General features: G+C 56.3%; 1 protein-coding gene across 7 annotated transcripts in view; it reads left to right on the top strand.

Moving 5' to 3' along the window:
• The first annotated feature begins 12,337 nt into the window (after positions 1–12,337).
• CACNA2D2 (calcium voltage-gated channel auxiliary subunit alpha2delta 2) overlaps positions 12,338–22,850 on the top strand; it is a 139,107-nt gene continuing 128,594 nt past the window's right edge. For all 7 annotated transcript variants that reach the window (XM_082413115.1, XM_082413117.1, XM_082413114.1 and 4 more), the window contains exon 1: positions 12,338–12,785. In XM_082413115.1, the coding sequence (XP_082269241.1) occupies positions 12,571–12,785 (215 nt within the window). In that variant the 5' untranslated portion in view covers positions 12,338–12,570. The remainder of the gene's footprint in view (positions 12,786–22,850) is intronic.

Raw genomic sequence — 22,850 nt, 5'->3', positions numbered from 1 at the left:
GCGTCCCTGGTTGGGTGATGATGCTACTGTGGGGGGCTGAGAGTGATGGTTAACTGTGATGGTGACGGCCACACGGAGCTGCTGGAGGCAGTGGTGATGGTGGTGTTTGTGCTGGCAAAGGCGATGTTGACAGCAATCGAGACCACTCCTGTCAGCCTGGCCCAGGCCCTGACTTCCACCAGGGCATAGGCATGGCAGTGATCACAGCAGACCCAGATGGAAGGTCTCAGACATTGATTAATTACCTCCACGGGGGCTGGCTAATTGTCCACTGATCTCTGCTCATCAAATGCCCTGCCTGCCTGACCCGGGCTTGCCTTCCAGAGCAGTACTGCATGGTGTCAGAGCAGAGGTTTCTCAGATATGCCAGCCCCGAAGCCCTCTTCATTTGCCTTAGCTGAGCACTCCCCCACTGGGCGCAGCACAGGCTCCTCCACGGGAGCTGGGTGCCGGGCTGGGCAGCTGTACAAAGCATCAGATGGTGTTTTCCTGACTCTTGATGAGCACAATATGGAGTTGCCATGTGTCATTGACATGCTCAGGGTGCAGGGCTGGTGGGGGGAACTCTTAGGGTCTTGGCTCATGGAGTCTACTTGGACACTCCTTGCGGGTGTCAGAGAACTAGCCCTGGCTCCATCCGCAAACACCTGTGCCCCTTCCATGCAGGGCCTTATACTGATCGCTGAGGGCACCACGGACTCAGTGATGACTCTGCCCAGTCTTGCCCTCTGCAAGTCCCAGTCTAATGGAAGAGGCAGTTCTGGACCCAGACTGAGCATGACGAGTTTGACATGGATATCTGCTCAAGGGCCAGGGCAGAGCAGCTCTCCTGGTACCACTGGGCAAACTGAGGTCAGGAATGGGTGAGGTACGTCCCAGGTCACACAGGGACTTGGAGGTGAGCTGGGCTAGAATCACTTTCCCACCTCCAGGCCAGGGCTCCTCACGCCACACCCCAGCTCCTCATTCTGAGCTCTATTTTTGCTGGAAGGCACAGATGAAGATTTTTTTTTAATTCCTCCGTTTTGTTTTTGCTGAATCGGCATTTCTGTCATCCCAATCTGAGGGGCTTGGCTTGTCTGCTACGAGGGGGGAAAATGCCTCCATTTCAAAGCAGAACTAAAAGAAAAACATCCACAGGCCCCATTTCACTGCAGCAGACATGATGAGCAAACCATGGTCGTTAACATGATAAAAGTCACTTTGTCTGGGTGTAAAATTCATTTTTTCCCCATTTAGCACATGGTGCATTTGCATCGTGCTGCAGTTCGTGGGTTGTGGTCTCCTCCCAAGGATGCCCCCAAATTGTTCCTATTCCCCAGGCAGTGACCCCAAGACCTGGGCATCACCGAGGCCGGGGCCACGGTGCTGGGAGGGGCCCATCATGTGGGTGTTCCCTTGGCCATGAGGCTGCTCCTCCCAGGAGCCTTGAGAGACCTTGAGGCCCCACACTCTCTGGTCAGGCCTGGAGGGGACTTGGCAGGGATGGATGAGTGGGGCACATGGGGACCCCAAGGAGCCCCATTGACCCAGTTCTTACCCCAGCTCTGCCCAGCAGCTTGCCCTGGTGTCCCATTCACCCCCCTCAGCCCCAGGAGTCCTGCCTTCAGAGGCAGGACCTCACTGAGCTGCTGACTCTCAGAGAGGGGAGGGAGTTGCTTATGGTCACCTGAGCAATTGAGGCAGGGACCATTCCATCCCACCATACCAGGGTCGAGGGTTCAAATCTCACTACCTGCTGTGCCGGGGCCCACAGAGGTCAAATTCTAGGGCTGAGGCAGACAGCCTGGGTCCCGCCTCCCATCCTGTTTTAGAACATAGCCTTGGATCTTCCTCTCATTTGGACTCAGTTTCCGCAACCATACAGTGACAGGCTCCGTGGGCCAAACTCTGAGGTCCTTTCCAAGTTTAACCTTCCCTGGAGGGTGTTCAAACATGATCTGCTGTTCAGCCTGAATCTTGAGGGGGACCTGGTACTATGGGGATCACTGCTGTGCGCTGAGGGGCAAGCAGACAGAGGGGGCAGGAACACAGAGCCCTCTGCCCAGCAGGCCAAAGAGGACCAAGGGCCTCCCCGAAGTCCCTACCCCCAGACCCTCCTCGCAGAGGCTGGGCTGGCTCCGGGAAAGAGGTGGTGTCAAGCTCCTGCCCAGGTGGGGCTGACTGCCGATGTGGAGGCTGGTGGTACGATATAACCCCAGAGCTTTGGGAGGGGGGAGCTGAGAAGCCCTTTCTACAGAGTTCTGCCGACAGACATGGGAAGAGCGAGAAAGGACAGGACCCCCATGACCCTGCCCACAGCTATGGGGGCTTAGACTCTGTTACTGATAAGCCTGCCAGCTGGGGTGGGCAAAGAAACAGAGAGAAGAATCCTGAAGAGAAGGAAAACGGCAGGCTGTCGGTGAGAGTGGAGGAAGCTCCAAAGAGGGAATGGCAATTGGCCCCAAGAAGGAGGAGCAGGGAACCCTTAGGTAAAATGCTTACCTGGCCCTGGTGTGGGCTTGGGCAGAGTGGACTCAGAAAATGCACAGTAACTGGAACCGGGGTTGCCAGATGACACTGCCCTGCCCCCTTGATTGGGGAGACGGAGAGGCTGGGAAGACCTGAGCCCAGCCTGAGTGGATGGGAGTCCTGTCATAGCAGGGGACATGTCCAGGTCATGGGGCAACTGTGGGGGACTGGAGGCCCTTTAGAGATGATGTCCCACGTAGGCTTTCCCAGGGAAGGCAGGACTCCAGCAAGACCATGGTCCAACCATAGAGGTAGATCTAAGCTACTCCTCTCCTCCAGCCCAGAAGAGAGGGCACTGGGCTCTACATCTCACAGCTTACATCCTGCTGCCAGAAGAGGGGTCTGTGACTGCCAGCCAGAGCAGGGTTCTCAGGGCCTCTGGGGCATCTGGGGAGGGTAGAGAGGTCCCCTGCCTGGTGAGAGAGTGCGGGTGGCGCAGTGCGCATGGCGGGTGGGACCCAGCAACAGCTGTTCACTTACTGAAGCTATTTTATAATATTGCCAGAGCTTTTAAAATAATCCCATTTCTGCAGAATATTCCCAGCTAATTGGAGCTGTCTCTTTCTTATTAAACAGAAAGGTTATAAAAATGTGTGTTGAGGGTTTAAGTGCAATACCTCTCAGCTGCTCTGATTGTTATGACAAGGATAACATCCTGGAAACCGGTAGCTGGCAGGCTAGGCAGAGCAGGCTCGGGTGGCTGGCCCGGGGTGGAGCAGGGGCTGCCACCCAGGCAGGGCCAGGCTGGCTCTCCCCGTGGCACCTTGCTCAGCACAGGCTTGAGGAATGGCAGCCTTCCCTAGAACAACTGCTCTTTAAACACTTAGGCTGCTGTGACAGGGCTGTCCATCACCCAGGACTCTGACTGGGGCAATTCGCATAACTTACTGAGAGGCAGAGGGGAAGGGGGAAAACGATTCCAATTAGCTGAGCCAGGCGGCAGATGAGTTCGCTAAAACCTCAGCGCTTCAGGAGGATGAATAAATAGCCTCCTCTCCATGATGGAGGGCTGCCCAGGAGCACAACTGAGGGCAAGGGTGCTAAGAGGTACCCATTCTGCACATGGGAGCCTGAGGCCCACAGCTGTGAAAGGCCTTCCCAAGGTCGTCCAGGGAGGGTTGAAACGAGTCCAGACCCTGTTTAGAGCTGAGGCCTTGTGCCCAGCTCCTGTCCCTCCTTATGCCGACCTCTGGCATGGGGTGTGCACCGTAACTCTGTTCTGGGAGCCTCTGGAGCCCCCTACACCTGCCATCCTCCATCAGAGCAGTCCCACTTCAATCTGTCATATATGGGGGAATCTGATCAAATTTAGTTTAAAATGAATTCCTGTTCATCAAAATATAGTTGGAAATCCAGTGTCCTGAAAGAGGCCCCCAAAACTTCAATGGACCACACCCGAACCATTTAATGGGCAGATCAGTTTTGTCCCTGGGACCCTTCCCAGGACCTCTCCAAGAGAAGATAAGCTTCTAAACTGACCTGGGCCAGCCACCTCCTGTCCCTAACTGTCACATTCTTCCACAGGCCACCCCATTCTCCCTGTGCACCTCAGCAGCTGCAGGAAGGCCTCTGCCCGTTGCCCCAACCTCACTGACCCGTCACTCTGCAACGTGCTCCAGTCCCAGTCCTGCCCCCGGCTTGGTGTGTGCTGGGCCTGGCTCATTGCCTCAACTGGGTGGAGTATGTAGGGGCAGGGGTGGCACTATTGCCCTTCCTCCTTCCATGGACCTGGAGGGCACCATGGGAGCAGCCCTGCTATGCATGCTTGTGACTCAGCATCAAAGCATCAAGCCCCCGGTGGCTTCCCAGCAGCTCTGAGAGGAAGATGAGGGGGCTTATTAAACCCATTTTACCTTCAAGGAGAGTGAGGTGCAGTGACATTGGGTAATGAACTCAAGGTTACCTGGGCCCAGTGGATGTCCGCTGCCTCCCAGACATGAATCAGGCCAAGGCGCTGGATGATTGTCCTTTCCACCCTGTGCTCATGGGACGTTTCTCCCATGATTTGTGGCCACTGCCTGTATCCAGCCCTGCCACCCGCCTCCCGGCTTCCAGGCCTTCCTGCTCCAGTGCAATGGGCTCTTTCATCATGGAGAAGCCTCACTTCTGGAAACAGAGCAGACCTTAAATGCTTCACTGGCTTTCCCCGGAACGGATCCTACCGTCACATCTTTTACTAATTCTCCAGTATTCCCTTCACCTGGAATGTCCTCTCCTTTACCTCTAGAGAGCCTTCCCATATTCCCGCAGCAGCAAGCAGTTCCCGTCCTTGAGCATCCCAAAGTGCGGATGTTCATCTCTGCTGGGCCTGGGGCTCCATGGAGGGAAAGGGGAAGGCATGAGGCAGGCGGTCCTTGCCTTACCCGTGGGATCCGAGACCTGCTCACAGGCTTTGTGGGGACAGATCCCCAACTGCTTTCTGCAAAGCTCTGCCCAGAGGTACCTTGGGTTTGGCAGGCAGAGCAGAGAGTTTCCATCCAAGCAAGAGAGAGGAGGCCTTTTAAATGCTGGTCAAACCCAAAGGCTGCACTGCTACCCTGGGAGTGGGCAGGAAGTGCTCATTTGCATGCCTTGTGCATAGCTTTGCATATTGAGATAAGATGGTCTTATTAAAAATTTTTTTAAAGATTACAATATGCTCCTCGTGCCTCAACCAAGGAGGAGTTGGATTGGGAGTCAGATCCCATCTCCCTTGCTTCCCAGCCAGATGGAACAACTCACTCGGAACCACTGGAGCCTCAGTTTTCTCATCCACTCAATGGGGATAATGCTATCTACTTGAAAGGCTACTGTGAGAATTAGGCATCCTTCGGGCCCCGTGTCTGGTGTGTAATGGGGAAGGAGAAGCTGGGGGAGAGGGAGGAATAATGATGGGGCTTATGATTCTCATTCACTTTCGGGAGGAAACATCAAGAATTCTCTTTTGGAAATCACAGGAAAGCCACAGTGACCAGGGTAAGTCCTTTTTCTCTGTACAGTGAATATAAGGTTCTTAGTCTCCAGGGGAGGTTGGGAGTAGGGGCACTCCAGTGGGTGGGGGGCGGGTAGTTTGAGCTCTCTCAGGGCCTATTTTCCAGGAAGCTGCAGCAAGACTCTCAGTGAGATCAAAGCACGTCTAGAGGGCTAGGGGATCAGCAGAGCCTGGGATGAGGAGATACCAGACATGCTCAGCTTTCTATAAGAGCAGCTAGGCCAGGGTTCTGAGGCCAGCCAGCAAGGGCAGCAGTTGCCCTGGAGTGTCTAGCAGAATCGCTACCGTGTGTGTATGGGGGTGGGGGGCACTGAGTGGCTGGGGCTTGTGGGGAATCCTCAGTCCCATCAGAGATCTATGGCTGGCAGAGAATAGTACAGGAAACTGGGAGGAGGTTACATGGAGTTGTGAGGGCAGGGTCCATCTCACTCCCAGGGATCTGATCTGCAGGACTTGCAGGGGTCACATGGCTCCCATCCCAGACCCCAGCATGATGGAGATGATATGTTATTACATAGTCATTTAGTCATTCATCAACACTTGATAATGCCCTATCTTCCGAGGGGCCTGAGCACGCCTGGCATACCTACTGCCCCCCGGGTTTAAGTACCATCCCCTGCCCTGCCCCACGCCTGACTCATCACCAGTGTTTCCTGTCCATGGCCTGCTCCCAGCCACCCCATGGCAGCTGGCTTGGATTCGCAGGCAAGACCTAAGTGGCTTGTTGCAAACTGCTGAGTCCACATCCTGATCCTCCCCGAGGTCTCTCTCTGTCTCTCTCAGCGAGTCTCTCCATCCGCCTCTGCCTCTCCAAAGCTCCTCCTCACTCATTTAGAAATTAAGACCTCAGCAAGATGGTGCTCTGGAGCCGCCAGACTGGGCTCAGGGAGGCCGTGGCGGTAGGTGTGGGGGAGAGGCCTTCCAGCTGGTGGGAACATAAGCAGGCAGAAGCCTCTCCATCCTCCGCCGGACTTTCACTGGCCCACCTGGGTGCAGCTTCCCAAGCACCCCTTTCTGCCTGCCTGGAGCCCAGTGAAGCTCTCTGATAGGCTTACTCTGCAGGAAGAGGGCTTGGCTCTGCCTTGGGAATTCCCAGACCTCCAGGGTCTTTTTCTAGGCCACTGAGGGGCCCTCTGCTATCTGTATCTGTCCTGGTACCTGCCTTGCTCTGCTGGCCACAGTACTGGCCCTTAATCAGCAAGTAGAAAATAGACACCCAAGATGGGGATATGGGCCAGCTCTGACCATAAAAGAGTTCCATGAATGGCCCCAAGCAAGGACCCAAGGGGTCTGGGTTCTGGTCTCAGAGGTGCCACTATTCACTAGGCCCGGCCCAGAGCACCCCTGAAGCTCAATTTGCCAATTTATAGAGTAGAGTGAGGGGGTCCACAGAGGTCCTGCTGTCCTTTGAAAGAGATTCTGGGGCCTGGTTGTCTCCAGAACATCCAGGTTGTTTCCCAACTGCCTAGACCAGTTGGGGAGGGATCCAGAATCCTTGCAAGCCATGGTCACCTGCAGCACTTGTGCCCTAAACAACCTCCCTTTCCCCACCCCACAACTTCTGGGCAGTGATGTCTCTCCCTTAGCTAGCCCACCTGGGGTACAATGGTCCCAGGACAACCTCTGCTCTGCTGGTCCCCCTAACTTCCATCCCTGCCCCTGTTTCCTGCCATATCTCACACGTTGTGCCTTCTATCAAGACCAGATGCTCCCTTCATTTGCCTAACCCGGTACTACTTCATGCTGGCAGAGGAGAGGAAGGAGTGTGTTTCCACCCAGCCCTGTCTGCTTTGCCCCTTCACGTGGCCTAAGGAGCTGGAGCTCCCGGCCCTGCTGCCTGCCTAGTCTAGGCCCATCTGTCTTGAGTGTCCCCAGCCTCCCCCATACCCCCAGGCAGTAAAGTAGCCTCCAATCCGGCATGACCTTCCTCAGCAGATCCTAGTGGCTCACACATTCCCCCTTGGGTCAGTGCCAAGGAAGATTTCACGGGGGACTGGGTTGGAAAATACCCTTCTCCTCCCAGGGCCTGGGTAGTTGCTGAATCGTAAGTGCACTTGGATTGTATTTGAGGCTAATGGCCTGGCTTCGGGGACAACATTTCCAGGCCAAGAGGGGGTCCTCCAGGATCTCCAACTCCAGGCCACTCCAACCAGCGGGGGAGGAGTCCATGCCTCCCTCCTCCCTGCTCCCTGCCCCACCTCACCTCAGGCCCCGGAGGTGAGATCTCAAAGGCCCTGACCCAGGGAGAACGGCAAGGGCTGCAGTGGCGCCCTGATTCAGGGAGCGGAAAGACCCATATCCAGCGCTAATGGGAAAGGCTGGACTGGTTCTTGGCAGAAGGCCTCCCTTCTCCTCCCTGTCTGGTGTCTAAGGAACTCAGGGGGAGGGTCCTGAGTGCTGGCATCACCCCGAGAAGGCAGGGGCCTCATGAAAGGGGGCAGGGCAGCCTCTGGGCCACCTAGCCTCTCACCACACACTGCTCCTACTGGCTCTGCTGTCACTTCCCACAGCGTCAACTTCTTTCAGTAATTGAAGAACACCTAGCCTCATCCGTCTTCCAGGCTCGACAAATGAAGTGCTAACTGCCCCTCACAGGAGCAGCAGCCATCAGTTAAATTAAGTGATGGTGGAGCCAGGTCCTGTCCTCCCCTCAACCACCTAGCAGAGGCTAATCCTCTAAAAGCGTGGTGGGCAAAAGCCAAGAGATGCTTTTAGCAGAAAAGCAGAAGATTTGAGGACTTTCCTCAGGGTGTTTCCCTAGCCCATTGCTCAAGGAGGTACTTCCTGGGGTCTAGCCTTGATCTCTCCTGCCTTTTCAGGTGCAGAGGGGAAGGTGGATAGCATGAGGTGTGGACCTGCGCTCGGAGAGCCCCCTCTCAGGAAACATCTCTCGCTCTGCCCTCACATTGAGCAGAGCTAACTCATTCAGGGACACATCCCTGGCTTGCTGGTTTCATTCACCAAGTCGCCAGAGCCCTCTGTCCCTGTTTCCTCATTTGCAAAATGAGCAAGTTAGGGACGGGTGGTTCACAGAATTGACAACTGGATCCCAGCAATGCGCAGGGACAGGAGCTGACCGGGAAGCTCTTTCCCAGCCTTGTTGGGGGAGGCCAGCACCTGTTCCTCTCTGCTCTCTGAGGGCCTGGAGGGGCGGCCATCAGAGGAGGCAATTTGCCGTGGCCATTCCGCTGAGGCGCTGATGGGGTGTTAGGAGGTGATGGAAGGCCGCCTCTTCAGAGCCTGACTTCGCCCACCGCTGACACTCTTCACTTCCACCTGGAGGCAGAAAAACACGTCTTGTGGAGAGTTAGAGTTGCTGTCAGTGCTGGCCGGGGCCTCTGAGGAGACTTTTATTTATTTGGAAGCCGTTCAGACACCTAATGCTCTTCTGAGGGGAGAATTTCTCTTTTTTATTTGTCCTCATTTTCTCTTGCCATGGTGGGATGAAGGCCTCAGGGGAGGGGGCAAACCCAGCATCTGGGCCTCTGTGCCACACACATCACTGTGTATAGGACACAGGGGTGGCACTGAGGGGCCTCTCACTCCGCTGGGGAAGATGTTCAGGTCAGAGTCCTCCAAAGGGGGTTTCTGAGGACTCTGAGGGCCCCAGTGCCTGGGAGGGGGCACAGAGGACAGAGTCTCGACCTCAGTCTGGAGCCTGAGTCTCTTTGCTCACCATAACCCCTTCCCCGGGATGCCTGAGTCTCTCTGTGGTTTCCCTTCATTAAGGCCTTGCAAAGTACCAAGTCCTGTCCTTAGGGTGTTACATGCTTTGGGTCTTCAGACCATCCCTGCAGGTACCATATCTCCCATTATATGGACAAAGAAACAAAGGCTCAGAGAGGCAAAGTGATTTGCTGATATAACCTGTGATATCTGATGCCCAGCTATCACTCCTTACGCCCAGGCCAGACCACTCTTCCTGGGCATAGCCCCAGGCTCCTGGAGATGCCACTCAAAAGTCCTTATGTCAACACTTCCTGTGCCCTCCCAATGGCCAGGCTCTGTGTGGGGCCCTGAGGGGGTGACAGGGACAAGGAGGACTTGGGGTCCCAGCTTGGGTGCAGGTGTTTTTCTGAACCCAAGGCAGAAGCTGCTGCATGTGTGTGTGGCAGGGGGGAGGGGGTAGGAGAGTAGGGACTGGAGTGGGGAAGCCTATCTAGTTGAGGGGAGGTCCAGGAAGGCTTCCTGGCATAAGTGGTATTTATGGGTTCATAAACATTCTGGGTTCAAGTGGTAGAGATGAGAGAGTGTGTTCCAGGCAGAAGGAACTGCAGGGGTAGAACTCTAAGAAAGCCAGGAGCTCTCCAACCCACTGGCTTATAGAGCAGCAAAAGGGTGATGGGAGGGAGGCTGAAGGTGGGCAGGTTGAAGTGGGGATCTTGCTGCCCCAGGTGTCCTGGACATTCCTGATAGGCTTCCTCGTCCCTCAGGACTTGCTTGGCACATAGTAGGTTTTCCATAAAGACCTCTCAGTCTCTTCTGGCTTGCTTAGCTGACTTCCCCTCAGCCCACATGCAGAACTGGCACCTGCCAGGCCCCCTGCCACTCTCTGCTGGCTGCACCTTTACTTGCCCCTGCTGCCCTACATCTTCTAGCACAGGCACATCTGGCCAGATGGGTAGCCCCAGGCTTTTGCTGCCAAACCTGTCAATGTTCCTGCCCAGGAAGTCCCCCTATTTGCTAGGAAGTCTTGATTTTTCTTCCCATGATCTTAACCTGTGGCTGGAGCCAGGAGCCAGGAGACCGAGGATGTTGAGAGCCTCTGAAATTGGAGTGTGTAGACTCTTACTACCCGTTTACTCTTAATTACCTCCCCTCCTTATTTGTCTTCCTTTAACGGCCTGTCAACCAAAATCTCCCACCTTTCCCTCGGCACCAGCGGCCTCAATTGGTGCACATCTGTGGAGGCTGGAACTGAATGCCCAACTACCAATGCCCACTGGCTGCACCCAGCCTGGGTACAGGTACCTGATGACCTGGGCACTCTTTGGGGATAGTGCTGCCATCCTGGTGTCAAAGGGCAGGGAGGCTGCCCCTGACATTTCTCACTCTGCCCCTGCAGAGCTGGCCTTGGGAAGGTGCCCACCTAACCCCAGTGGGCACCCAGGAGGGGTGATGCCCTTTGTGCTGGTTCCCTGGGGCCATAAGCACAGGCATTTATCCAGCAAACAGATGAGTGAGGATACCATGGGCCAGCCCTTCCCTAGGCATGGGGGAGACAGAGGTGCTAGAGACAGCTATCAGTAGGAGGGGCTAGGAGGGGGCTGGTTAGGTTAGCTCAAGCTTGTTGACTCTTCTGTGAAGCACCCGGCCCCCATCATTCTGTCCAGGTGGAAGGACTGCCCTGCCCAGAAGTGGGGGTGGGGACATCTGCACAATCAGGGATCTGGCTTGTCCTCCATAGAACTGGCCTGGCTTGGCCTTCCAGAGTCCACTATGCCCCTCTTGTTCACCAGCCCCCAAGGCCTATCAGGGGTTTGGGGTCCAGGGCACTGCCTTCATTTGATAATATGTTTGGGACCTATGGCAAGCCTCAGTCTGGCCTCTGAAGACTCACTCAGGTCAGGGAAGGAGGATACTCCAAAGCTGTCTCCCTGCCTTGTGAGGGTAGGCAGGGGTAGGACTGCCCAGGCAGGAATAAGGAGCAAGTAAAGGTTGTCCTGAGCCCTATTCCCTTGCCGCTGTCTGGGTGAGAGGGGTAGCTCTGCCCTCCTCAGTCCAGGGGTTACCACTCTTCCCGCTCCACTGTAAATCCTCTTTAGGCTGACTTGTAGGTAGGTGATGGGAGACTCACCCAGATATCATAATGTGGGGGGCTCTTGCTCAGGTGGTTACTGGCCCTCACTCATATTAGGCACTGAATCTGTGGGCAGTTACTGTTCAGGGGGTCTTGCTCTGTTTCAGGCTGCTAGGAAGCATTCTCCCATCTTATCTGTGCCAGGGGCAGAGCAGGGCCCCAGGGCAACTTCAGGGGAACCTCAGGGGTACTCTCCCCCAACCATGAGTGTTTCAATTTACCAAGCAACTGACTTCCATTCTCACTTTATCCTGGAAATGGGTGTGGGCACCCACACAAGCATTCACAAGGGAGGAGATTGAGGCTCTGAGAGGCCCACAAGCTGCAGAGTCAGAACTGACACCAGCCCAGCCTTCTCCCGGCAGCAAGGGAGAGCCAGGAGCCTCCAGGACAGAAGGGATTGGATTGTGCAGGGGTGAGCTTACCGGCACTGGAGGAGTTTAAATAGAGGCTGTGCAAGCCTCGGGGGCTGGGACTGGTCTGCACACAGTGCCCGCTTAGCCCAGGGAAGTGAAATGAGTGGTTGCAGAGCGCTGCATCCATTCCCAGCCCCTCACAACTGTGCAACTGGACCTGTTCCCACCCAGGCTTTTTCTTTCTGTCAGAGCCTTGGGACCCAAGTTCCCCCAGAGAGGACTCTTGAAGGTAGCTGGAGCCCCTGGGGGTATGAGTTCAGCTCCGTTGCCCTCTACAGTGGTCTCTGCTGAAGCCTGCCATTCCACCATTAAACCTGTGACTCCAGGCCTTAAGTCTGTTGAAGGTCGAGCCCCCAGCAGAGTCAATATGCGCCGGCCGCGGACTCTTCACAGTCTGAGGCGTGGGGCAGGGCGCACATTGGAAATTCGGACCGCGGCTGGGACTCAAGACGCGCGTGCCCCGGCTCGGTTCGGCCACGCGGGCCAGCAGGGCCGGCTCAGGGCGGCGCGGGGACGAGGGGCGCGCAGGCCGCGGCGGGCGCGTGGCCGCGGCGGGGGCGCGCGGGGGCGGACCGGCCGGGGAAGGGGGGAGGGAGGGAGCGGGGAGGGCGGCGCCGGCAGGTTGGCGGCGGCCGCTATTTGAGCGCTGGTCCGGGACCCGGCGCTCAGAGCGCTTCGAGCCAGCGCGGCGGAGAGGTCGCAGCACGGAGCCCGCAGAGGTGCTGCGACTCGGTCAGCCCCGGAGGCCCCGCGCGAAGAAGGCGGAGGAGGAGGAGAGGCGATTGCCGCCTGCCGCCTGCCGCCCGCGCCCCCCCAACCCGCCGCCGCCGCCGCTCCCCCCCTCCTCGCGGCGCCGCATCTTGAATGGAAACATGGCGGTGCCGGCTCGGACCTGCGGCGCCTCTCGGCCCGGCCCGGCGCGGACCGCGCTCCGCTGGCCCGACCGCGGCTCGCGGCCCGGCCTCAGCGCCCGGCGGCCGGCGGCCCGGCCCCCGCGCCCGCTGTCGCTGCTACTGCCGCCGCTGCTGCTGCTCCCGCTGTTCGCTGCCCCCGGCGCTTCTGCCTACACCTTTCCTCAGCAGCACACGTAAGTGGCCTCGGCCGGCCGCGGGACCCCGGCCGAGCCCGGAGCCCCCCTCCGTCCCCCAGCCCGCGCCCGGGCGGGGGCGCTGGGTCCCGCCGCCTGCTGCGCCCGGGGGCGGCGGCCCCAAGCCCAGAGGGCGGGCAGCCGGGGTCCCGGCGCTTCTGGCTGCGTCGCGAAACTTCCCCGCGGTGCCCCTTCTCCCTCCCATCCCCCAAACCGCACAGAGCGAGATCTCTGGGGGGTCCGAGCTTGCCAGCTGATTTCCTTGCCGCTGTCGGGTTGAGAGGGGAAACCTGGGGTTGGGTGAGGGGGCGGCCAGCGACCCCTGCCCGGTGGAGTCAGAGCCCAGCGTCTGCCTCATGTTTCCTCCCGGGTAGGAACCTGGCGCTTTAGATCCAGAGGTGGGGGGCACCTCCACACTTGTTTTCATTGGCCTTTTCCTTTGAGGGGGAGGGCTGGATGCAGAGGATGCGAGCACCTTACTGTTTGGCCAGTGCCACAGAAGGGGTCAGTGTCCCCTGTACTTGCCCCCGCCACTAAACCTGGGGGAAGGGTCCCCTGGAGAGCCCAATTGGGAGGTGAAGGTGTCGAGGTGGAGGCAGAAGGTGAATGGCAGGGAGGACCCCCGCCTGCCCCTGCCAACAGGGTAATAGCATCTCCTGGCCCTGCCAGCTTCTGCTGGTTCTCCGTGGTCCTTCTGAGCCTTCTCTCCCTCCCCAGGAGCCTGGAAACTCGGGCATCCTGCTCTGGGTGAGCTTGGCCAGATGCATCTGGGGCTGCAAATGAGTATTCAGTGCATGTGGCCTTTAGGACAGCAGCTGTTTCTGTGGGCACCATGACCCAGCCTTATGTCAGTGCCCAGACACCCCTGTGGCTTTGGGGCACGGTGACCACCTTGCTGTCTGTTATTTGTCTCTCGGTCTGAGGAGCCACCTGTCCCTGGACTCCTGCACCAGTGACCACACAGGGGTTTTGGGAAATGAGTAGCCAGGCTGCTAGTGGCCAAGAGGAAGGGTCTGTCCTCAGGGAAAGGGAAAGGCTGGCTCTGCGTCATTAGACCAGTTCTGCCCAAGGGTAGGGGCCCCTGGTTCTGCCTACTCCAGCTTGTAGGTTCTTCCAGATGAGGAAAAAACAAACTCAGGAAAGGCGCTGCCTGAGTCTCTCTCTGTCTTGTCATCTCTCTCCTCAAACAGCCTGGCTGTGCTCAGGCGGGTGATCAGTAGGCAAATTACAGGTGCTACACGGACGTGTCCTCTGTCAGCTGTCTGGATTTTTCGTGTGTGTATGTGGGGTGTGTGCAGGGAGAAGAGAATCCTATGGAAGTTCAAGGCTTGTGGGTGCATTATTGTCTTTCATTTGCTGTGATGAAAATGAACTTAAGCCACAATGTTTAAAAAGAGCAAAAGCATTATTTTTTTGTTGTTCTTTTTTCCTCAAAGTCAAGACACAGTTATTATTTTCCCTTGCCGTTTCGCAGCTCCTTGAGTGAAGGTTTAAGTAGACGTCTCTTTTCACCTCTTCCCACCTTGCTCCCTCTCCTTGCAACCTGCGGTGGGTCATATGGCTGCCGGGCCTGCATGTTACATTTGTGATACCCTGACCAGAGAGGACACCTGTCCCTCTGTCCCCAGCCAGAAGATGGTGAGGCGGGTGTGATGGCAGTGGCACATTTTCAGCTGGACGCTCTTCTCTTGTCGATATAGTTGGAGCTAATTTCAGGGTTTGGGACACGTCTTGAAAACCGTAATTAGAGAATGAGAGTGGGGGTGGGGTGGGGGCTGTACAGCTCCGAGGGTCCAGGGGGAGGTGACTAATGGTGCGACGACACGCAGGGCTGGCGGTGACAGCCAGCGCCCTTCAGCTGCCCTGGTCCCGCGGATGCAAACGCCCATTGATCCTTGGAGGCAGGAAGGGGGAGGAATTGAGTGGGGGTCCCTCCCCCACGTTCCCCTGCATGACCATGCTTAGTTGGAGTTGGGACTTTTCTTGAGCTGACATGAAAGGCTGAGGCTGCTGCCCTGGGGCTGCTCGGGGCCAGTGGCCTCCCTGAACTCTCCTGGGTTAGCATGACCAGGCTAGGAAGGGACTTTGATACAGGTACAGGTGGCTTTCTGAGGTGGGCAGTGGGACCCTCAGCTTCACGGCACTAGGGTGACGACCCCTCAGTGGAGAGGGCCCTTGACGGGAAAGTCATTTCCTCGTTAGTGTCTGGCAGTGCGACAGGGCCCAGCTTTGCAAGCTGCTGGGTTTTAAGCAAGTGTGGGTTTAGGGTCCGGTGGCTGTTATTTCTGTAATCGCTTTGGCAACATGGCTCTCTGCCCACCAGGCAAAGCAGACCCTTTGCCACCTCCTCCAGGTGGATGGAGGAGGGCAGAGGAGTTACTGCTGGAGGGAGGACAGACCTTTTGTTTGGGGGGGGGGGTTGCCCTCTCACCCCACCTGGACCTGGATCAGGTTTTCAAACAAGGGAAGGCGACGTGTGCACAGGCGCATGTGTGTGCATATGTGCACTCATGTGTCTGGGGTGAGGTAGGGGGAGATGGAGTCAGAGCACACACTCTCCGTTTTACCTCCTTCCTCCTGTTTCCTATTTGCTGCTGGCTGAGGGACAGCCCTCACTGCTTTGCCTCTCCTTGTGCCTTTTCCTTTTCTGTCAGTCGCCTTTTCCAATTCTGTCAGTCGCCTTCCCCCTCCCCTGCCCCCTTCTTTGGTCTCTCATCTCTTCTCCCATCCCCCTCCCCCCACTTCCTTGCCCATCCCTCTCATCTCTCTGTGTCCACCCGGCCCTGCCCACCTCTTCTGTCATCTCTATTGGACCTCTGTCCCCTGTTCTCCAGCATTCCTAGGTTTCTCTGTCCCCTGTTCTGTGGGGTCCTGCTGAGCTGCCTGGGTGGCTGCACCCTCTTAGCCCCACTCTTCCCCAGTGATGGTGCTGGCCAGTACCTCCCTTCCTCTGGGAGTGGGTAGGTGGGTGGGTGGGGAGCAGAAAGGAGCCCGAGGGGTCTGGGCCCCCAGCAGATTAATGACAGCCAGAGTACGTGCGCCTTTTCCTGAGTGTCCACGACAGGGCATGCGTCACTATAGCTATGGTTAATGGTGGGTGACGTGTGTCTGTCTGGGCCTCCAAGCCCACGTCTTCACCTCCCTGTAGCTCTCCCTATTAGAGGGAGGCAACATCACGCATCTGGGCCCCCCATTTCCCCAACAACCTGCCAACAGCTTTTGCAGGAAGGAGGAGGGGGTTGAGGCTTTACGGCCTGCTGCTGCTACCACTGGCTCACATCCCTCCTCGCGTTGAGGATGGGGGCTGGGGGACCCTTGGCTGCTTCCCCCCCTGCAGGACCCACCTTTATTGGGCCAACTATGTCAAGCTAGCCCCTGAGAAGGGAGTAGCCTGTTTTAAGATGAGCCCCCTCATAGTGTGCGGGTGAGTCTCCCTCCAGATTCTTTGTCACACTGGTGTCTCCCAGGAGAGACTGACTCACAAGTGGAGTGAGCACTTCTGCCCTCGGTGCCTCCTTCTCCCCTCTGCCTGTGTGCAGGTTGTCCTTGCCAGCTCCTGGGAGGAGGCAGTTTGGGGACATGGGTGTCAGGTGTGGGCCCTGCAGGCTCAAGCTTTGGTCTCCAGAGCTGACCCTCCCCATTGGGATGACCTTGCCTCTGTTTCCCCAAATAAGATAATAGAATCTGCTTAAGAGGCTGGTGGTGAGAATTAGTGGGAGAGGGTGTCACCTCAGGTGAGCAGGGAGGGTTCCATGGGTGGGAGTCATGGCAGCTGTTGATAACATTAACAAGCCCTGATGCTACAGCCTGATGGGCCCCCACCCACCAATCTTTTCACATTCCTGCCATGGACTGAGCGCCTTCCTATCCCTCTGCTTTGCTTATGCCGTCCCCTCATCACTGCGCGCTTTTCTCAGGGGTTTAGATCCTTCCTTCAGGGTCTCATACCCACACCTTCCAGAGGCCTCTGGGTTGTGCCACTAGCTCAGGCTGTACCCACCCGCAGGGATATCAGCTCCGTGAGGACGAACACTGGGCCACCTCCCTCCCTCATTCCCTGAAGCCCAGCTTGACTATGGTGGGGGATGTCACCAGGCTAGTGGTGGCCTCCCCTCACTGAGCTCAGGCCAGGCCCCTTATCCACATTACGTCCTCAGACCCCATGGTCATGCCCATCCCACAGATGGGGAGACTGAGACTCAGAAAGATGAAGGGACCTGCCCAAAACCCCACAGCTACCAGGGGCAGGGGAGGGAGAGGACTAATCTGTCACTTAGCTGTCCTGCCAGGGGGCTGGGCACATCTGGGCAGGGGGCTAAGAAGTTGGAGTGGGGACTCAAAGCCTGGGTGTTTGGAAGAAAATGAAGAGGCTTAAGACATGTGAGGGACGCCTAGGCTCCCAACTGTAACCTTTCCTACTCTGTCCCTCTGTCTTTTTCTGGGTCTCAGGCAACCCTGAGGAGGCCTTTCTTGGCCCACGGCCACCCTGCCAGCCCGGTGCTCATAGGCCCTGTGCCTACCTCCACCCCCTCCCACGTGTACACAGGCGATCATGGAGCCCCCCAGTCCAGGTTTTCCCCCTTTCCGAGGCTTCGAGTCATGTGCCAGGCATGCCTGCCGTGCAGGGGTGGGCAAGAGGGACTTCATCTTGAGACTCTGAGATGCCATCTCCCCCTCCAGATTCCAGTAGGACTCCAGAGAGAGAGGCCAGGGGGGTGGGGGTAGAGGCTGTTCATGGAAACCTGAGGCCGGGTCCTCTAGTCCCGTGGCAGGTTTTTCAAGCCCGAGGGGATTTCAGAGGGCTTGGACCTTATAGGTGCTGGGGTTTTCATGCTGTGTGGACAAGAGGGGTCTGGGGGGCTGGGGGACCAGGGTTCTATTTGCTAGGAAACTATTTGGGGGCAGCTGGGGGTTTGGGAGTCAAAGCAGGCCGGCATGTGGCGTGTGCCCTGCCTTGGAGGATGGTGCTGTCTCTGGGTGGGGAGTGGTCTCTTTCTCCTACCCCCGCCCCAATTCCAACCTCGCTGGCTTCCAGATTCAATATCTGCCTTGGGAACAAGTGACCTCTGTCCTTATGTGAGGGCTCAGGGCCTCAGGCCTGGGGAGGGAGACCAAGGCCTAGGGTGCTCTAAAGGCGAGGGTGGCGGGCTTTCCCACCCCTGGCTGCATCCCTTCAGCCAGCTGGGGAGCTTCTCTTAGTGTCAGGTTGTTTTTTTTTTCCTGGTGCCTACTGTCTAAACAAGAAGCTACAGAATCAATATTCGTATTCCCAGAGGGAGGTGTATGTGTGGTTTTTGCTTTTTTTCCTTTCACTTATTCTCTTGTCCTGTATAACCTGAAGAGCCTCCTGAGCTGCCTGTGGCTAAGAGTTGCGGGGGAGTTGGCGGTGCAGGTGACCATGCGGATTGATATGCCCATGGGGGGCTTGCAAGGGACTCAGGGATGCTGTCACTTAGGTCCACGTAGGCAGGACCTGGGGCAGCACTCAGCCAAGCCCTGCCCTGCCACTGTGGGACTCAGACCATTGGCTTGGTGTCCCTGGCCCTGGTCCTGCTCACGGACCACCTAGATCCCCTCCCACCTCACCTGGGCCCCCTCCTTCTGGGGCTAGTCCAGCCTGCTGGGCCCCTGACCACTGCTGGTTCTGATGACTGAGCCTGTGAGGGATCTGGCCTTATAGAGCAGGAAACCCTGTCTAGCTGGGATTACATGGTGGGAAATCTTCACATGGGGGACCTGAGGGTCCCCACCTTGGGTTGGCCTGGTCCTGGAGGGCCTCTGTCAAAGGCAGTCCCAACCCAATCCTTTCAGCTGGTAGCTTGCATGGTGGTGACCTTGGACAGTCTCCTCTACTCTCTGGGCCTCAGTTTCCTCTCTTCCAGGCCCTTCTGACTCTGACATTGCAGTCCCCTAAGAAGACAGGTCCAAGGTCTTCCTGCTCCTTTCCACACTTTGCTCTAGCTGTGGGGTGAGACCTGACCCCAGCCCAGCTGAGCCCCATCTCCCCCAGTGTGAGGAGCCTGCACCTCCCATACTGGCCTCTGGCCACACCTTGGGTGTCTCAAAGCTGCTTCTCAGAGTGACCCACTTTGAGCTCTGATAAGCCTAATTGTTTAGCAGAGAGGGAGGGGCACGGGAAGTCTTTCCTGCTGATTATTAACCATCTCTCCCTACCTTGGAAATGACTCATTAAACAAAGGGGAAAGGAGTGGGTAAAAAGGGGGAGAAGTCACCCCCTCTGCCCCTCTTTCCCGCTCCCCTTAGACCCTGGGCCCCTTGTTCCCGCCTTGGTACCTTCCTTCCCTGCTGGACAAATCTTTCTGAATGAGTCCCCTGTTGACACACACTGAGACTCTGCCACACCTCTCACCAGCTGTGTGACCTTGGGAACTTCCTCAGCCTCTCTGGGTCTTGGGGCCTTATCTGTAAAACAGGGTTCCCTTGATCACACTGCCTCATTGGGTTGAGGTGTGAAAGGTCATGAGGGATGCATGACAAGGGCGTGTGGATTCTGACTGGATCTATGAGGGTTCTCAGTCCAGCTGGGCCCGTACTCTGAGTGCCAGGCACCTGCCCCATTGCCCATAGCACCTACCACCCAGCCAGGCCCTGCAGGAACCTGAGACTCCATTGTGGTTTCTGGGTCCTTCCTCCTGTGCTTGGTCCTTGCCTTGGCCTGTGTGCACATGTAAGCTTGTGTGTGGAAGTGTCTATATGTCTGTGCTCTTATATGTATTTGTGCACATGTGTTGGATATGTTCACGTTGTGTGCACACTTGTGAGAGTGTCCATTTGTATACGAAGATGTGCTTATGTGAGTGCATGTGAATGTGTGTGCCCATGTGTGTGGGTGTGCTTCATGTATATGTGCAGGTTGTGTGTACATGCATGCGCATGTGTATACACAGGTGTTGGTATATGCATGTGTGTGTGCCTATGAATGCGAATGTGGGTGTGTGCTTGTGCGTGGGTGTGCATATGTATGTGTGGGCATATGTACGGTTTATCTCTGCACCCAGAATGTGCTCCCAGTGCCCACCTTCTGAGCCCGCCTTTGAGGTTAATGCCAGGGCTCAGCTGGGCAAATGCTGACAGTGGGAAATAAAGCCGCCTGTTTGTTAGGACCAGTGTTTCACAAACTTTTATGTCAAGAACAGCCTGAGTTAAGGCTGAGCTGGGAAGTTTGATCATCTACCAACTGGCTCGATGACTGTCTGCAAAGGAAGCACACAGAGGCTGCATCCTTGTAATTCAAATTTTTGCAAATCGAATGGTATTTAGATACGCCAGAGAACTTGGGACTCTGCGAAGCTTGGTGAGTCCTTTGTGAAACAAAGCATCTTTGCTAACAGCCCTTCCCATGTGGAATCTGGAGGGTGGGCGTGGAGTTCTGGGCTTAGGCCCAGTGGAAACCCTTGCTGTGTGACCTTGGCCTGGCGTTTTTCTCTCTTGGAGTGGGTGCTTCTCACTTGCACACTCAAGGGAGGGAGACTGGCATCCCTTGAAGCATCTGCTGTAGGTTTAGGGTTCTTGCTCCTAGCAAGACATTTGTACAGTCAGCTGCAGGCATAATTTGGGTATAAAAGCTTCAGCTTGATGATGCCCTCATGTTCCTCTATTTGGGATGTCTCCAGCAAAGCTCTTCCTTTCAAGGATGAATTTTTGCCTACTGGGTCTTCATAAACAAGGCTGTGTGAGTGCCCTGTGCTGGGTGCTGGCCCTTGGCTCTGTGGGCCCTGAGATGATGGGTTCTGATGTCTGAGAGAACTGCAAGTTTTGCTTTCCCGGCATTCTCAGGGCCTGTGTGTTGTCAGTGCTAGGATGACCCAGCATCCTAGGTATCTCGGGAGGGGACTTCTGCAAAGGGCTTGGGCACCTACAGGGCTTGTGAGGGTCCCTATGGGGGCAGGGAGCCTGAGTGCGACCATCTCCTTGGGCAATAATGGGCCTTGCCTGGGTCCCTGATTTGGGAAGGAATATCCCAGCCACAGAAGCCCCTGGGGACCTAGATACCTCCGTTGTACAGACAGGGAAATTGATGTCTGAGTGGCGGGAAGGAGCCTTCAGGCCCTTGATGTATGTATGCTGGCTACATACATCCTGCGGGCAGGGCCCAGTCCCCCACCCAGGGCTCAGTACAGGCTGCTCAAAGGGTGCTCCCCATTCAGCCATCCTTGCACTATGATGTACAACTGATTATCTTAAATAAAAACATTCTTGCCATGAGATGCGGGAGTGATTTGAGGCCTCCTTTGGCAAACCCTGCAGAGCAAGGTGCCTGTGGTGTGGGCCCCCAGCTCCTGGTGTTTCTCTGGGGCAGACCTTGGTGCCCTTTGCCGTTTTAGAGTCAGTGAGGCTTTCAGGGTATGGGAAGGACAGCTTTGTCGCCGGGTGGGCACGAATGGGTTGGAATGTTCCTCAGATGGGTAGAGGCCCCTGCTATGCTGCGAGTTTCCAGCCTGACATGGCTGACGTGGCATTTTAGCCTTGATAACTTCTCTGCTCAGACTATGTTCTCCTCCCTCTGGCGCTGCCTGAAATGCTACATTTGAAGCCTTAAAGGTCAGGCCTGGTGCTGCCACTGGTTCCAACAAACAAACAACAAAACAACCCACCTCAGCCCTGCCCCCACAACTTCATTTATTAGAAAAGAGAAATGAGCTGGCAGAACAGGCCTCTGCACTGAGGGCTCTCACAGACAGACGTTTCTCCTTTCTCCCTGTGAGCTGAGGCTAGGGTGGACATGGTGAGAACCTAGGAGTCTTCCCTTCCTTTCCTGGACCTGCCAGGCATGCTGCAGTATCTCTCATTGAGGTTAAGCTATGACCTTGCACCCCAGAAGCTTGCCATGGGCAGAGCCCCACTTCTCACCTAGCATTTGAGGGCCCTCCTGGGCTGGCTCTGGTCTCTGGCCACTAGCTCTGTGACTAGACTCCAGCCAGGCCAAGCCACTTGCAGGTCCTGGTAGGAGCTCTGGCCTCTCCACCTTCTGGCTGTGTCCCTATACCAGGCTGGCCTGCTCAGCCTGAGTACTGGGCCAAGAAGCCTTCTAGATCATTGCCCTCCTCTGGCTCCCTACCCCTTGTGGGCCTCTCCTATCACCCTGTGCCTCTCCTGCAGCTCTGTGCCCAGTTCGTAGAGGCCTTTCCAGGAGTAGGCATTGAGCTGACTACTAATCCTTCAAAAACTGAGTCCAAGCAATGGCTGCAAGAAAAAGAGGCTGCTTCTGTGCACCCCTTGGAAATCCCAGCACATTAATTTTTTTCATCATGGTTAGGCCCTCTGGCAGGGAGCTCAGAGGTGGGTATGTATAGGCTGTCATTGAGGACCAAGCCTTCACCTGCACTCTGCCTGGCTGGCCTTAATTTTGGTGTGGCTGTCTGTCCTTGACTGACTTCCTTCATGGCAACAAGATGGCTGCCACAGCTCCAGGCATCACATGTACCAGACATTAGGAGTAAAAGAAGAGATGTTTCCTCTGGGTTCCTCTTAAAAGGAGGCTAGAAAACCTCACCCAGAAGCCCCTAGCCAATTTCCCCTCACACCTCATTGGCTAGCACTGGGTCACATGTCTACTCTAAACCAATCACTGGCAATCAGGAAGATGCATTGTGATTGGCTCAGGCTAATCAGGATTTACCCTTGAGCTAAGGATGGGGTCACCTTGGGACTGGAAGCAGGAGAGATTCTTGCAGACTTGGGTTTTGTTAGCGAGAAGAGGGGGAGTGATGGAGAATGGGGAGGCAGGATGTGCTTCAGGGTCAGACAAGAGGCCTGACAAGAGGAAGAAGGTGGGAGGGGAAGGAAAGGGAGAGTGGCCATGTTCAAGGAAACATTTGTAAAGGAAGTAATTTTAACTGCATCATCAATCACTGTGATCTGAGCCTCGGGTGCTATATTTCACATATGCTATCCAATGAGATCAGTCCATTTTTATTCCCATTTCACAGATAAGAAAAATTGAGGTTCAGCAGGGCTAAGTGATGCTGAAATCACACAGATGGTGAGTGGTGAAGGCAGGATTCACAACCCAGCGCTTGGGTCTGAGCATTCAGCCACTGCTGT

The sequence above is a fragment of the Balaenoptera physalus genome (genome assembly GCF_965194825.1).
Source record: "Balaenoptera physalus genome assembly, chromosome: 11".
Classification (NCBI taxonomy): Eukaryota; Metazoa; Chordata; class Mammalia; order Artiodactyla; family Balaenopteridae; genus Balaenoptera; species Balaenoptera physalus.
This window is presented reverse-complemented; position numbering and strand designations above follow the sequence as displayed.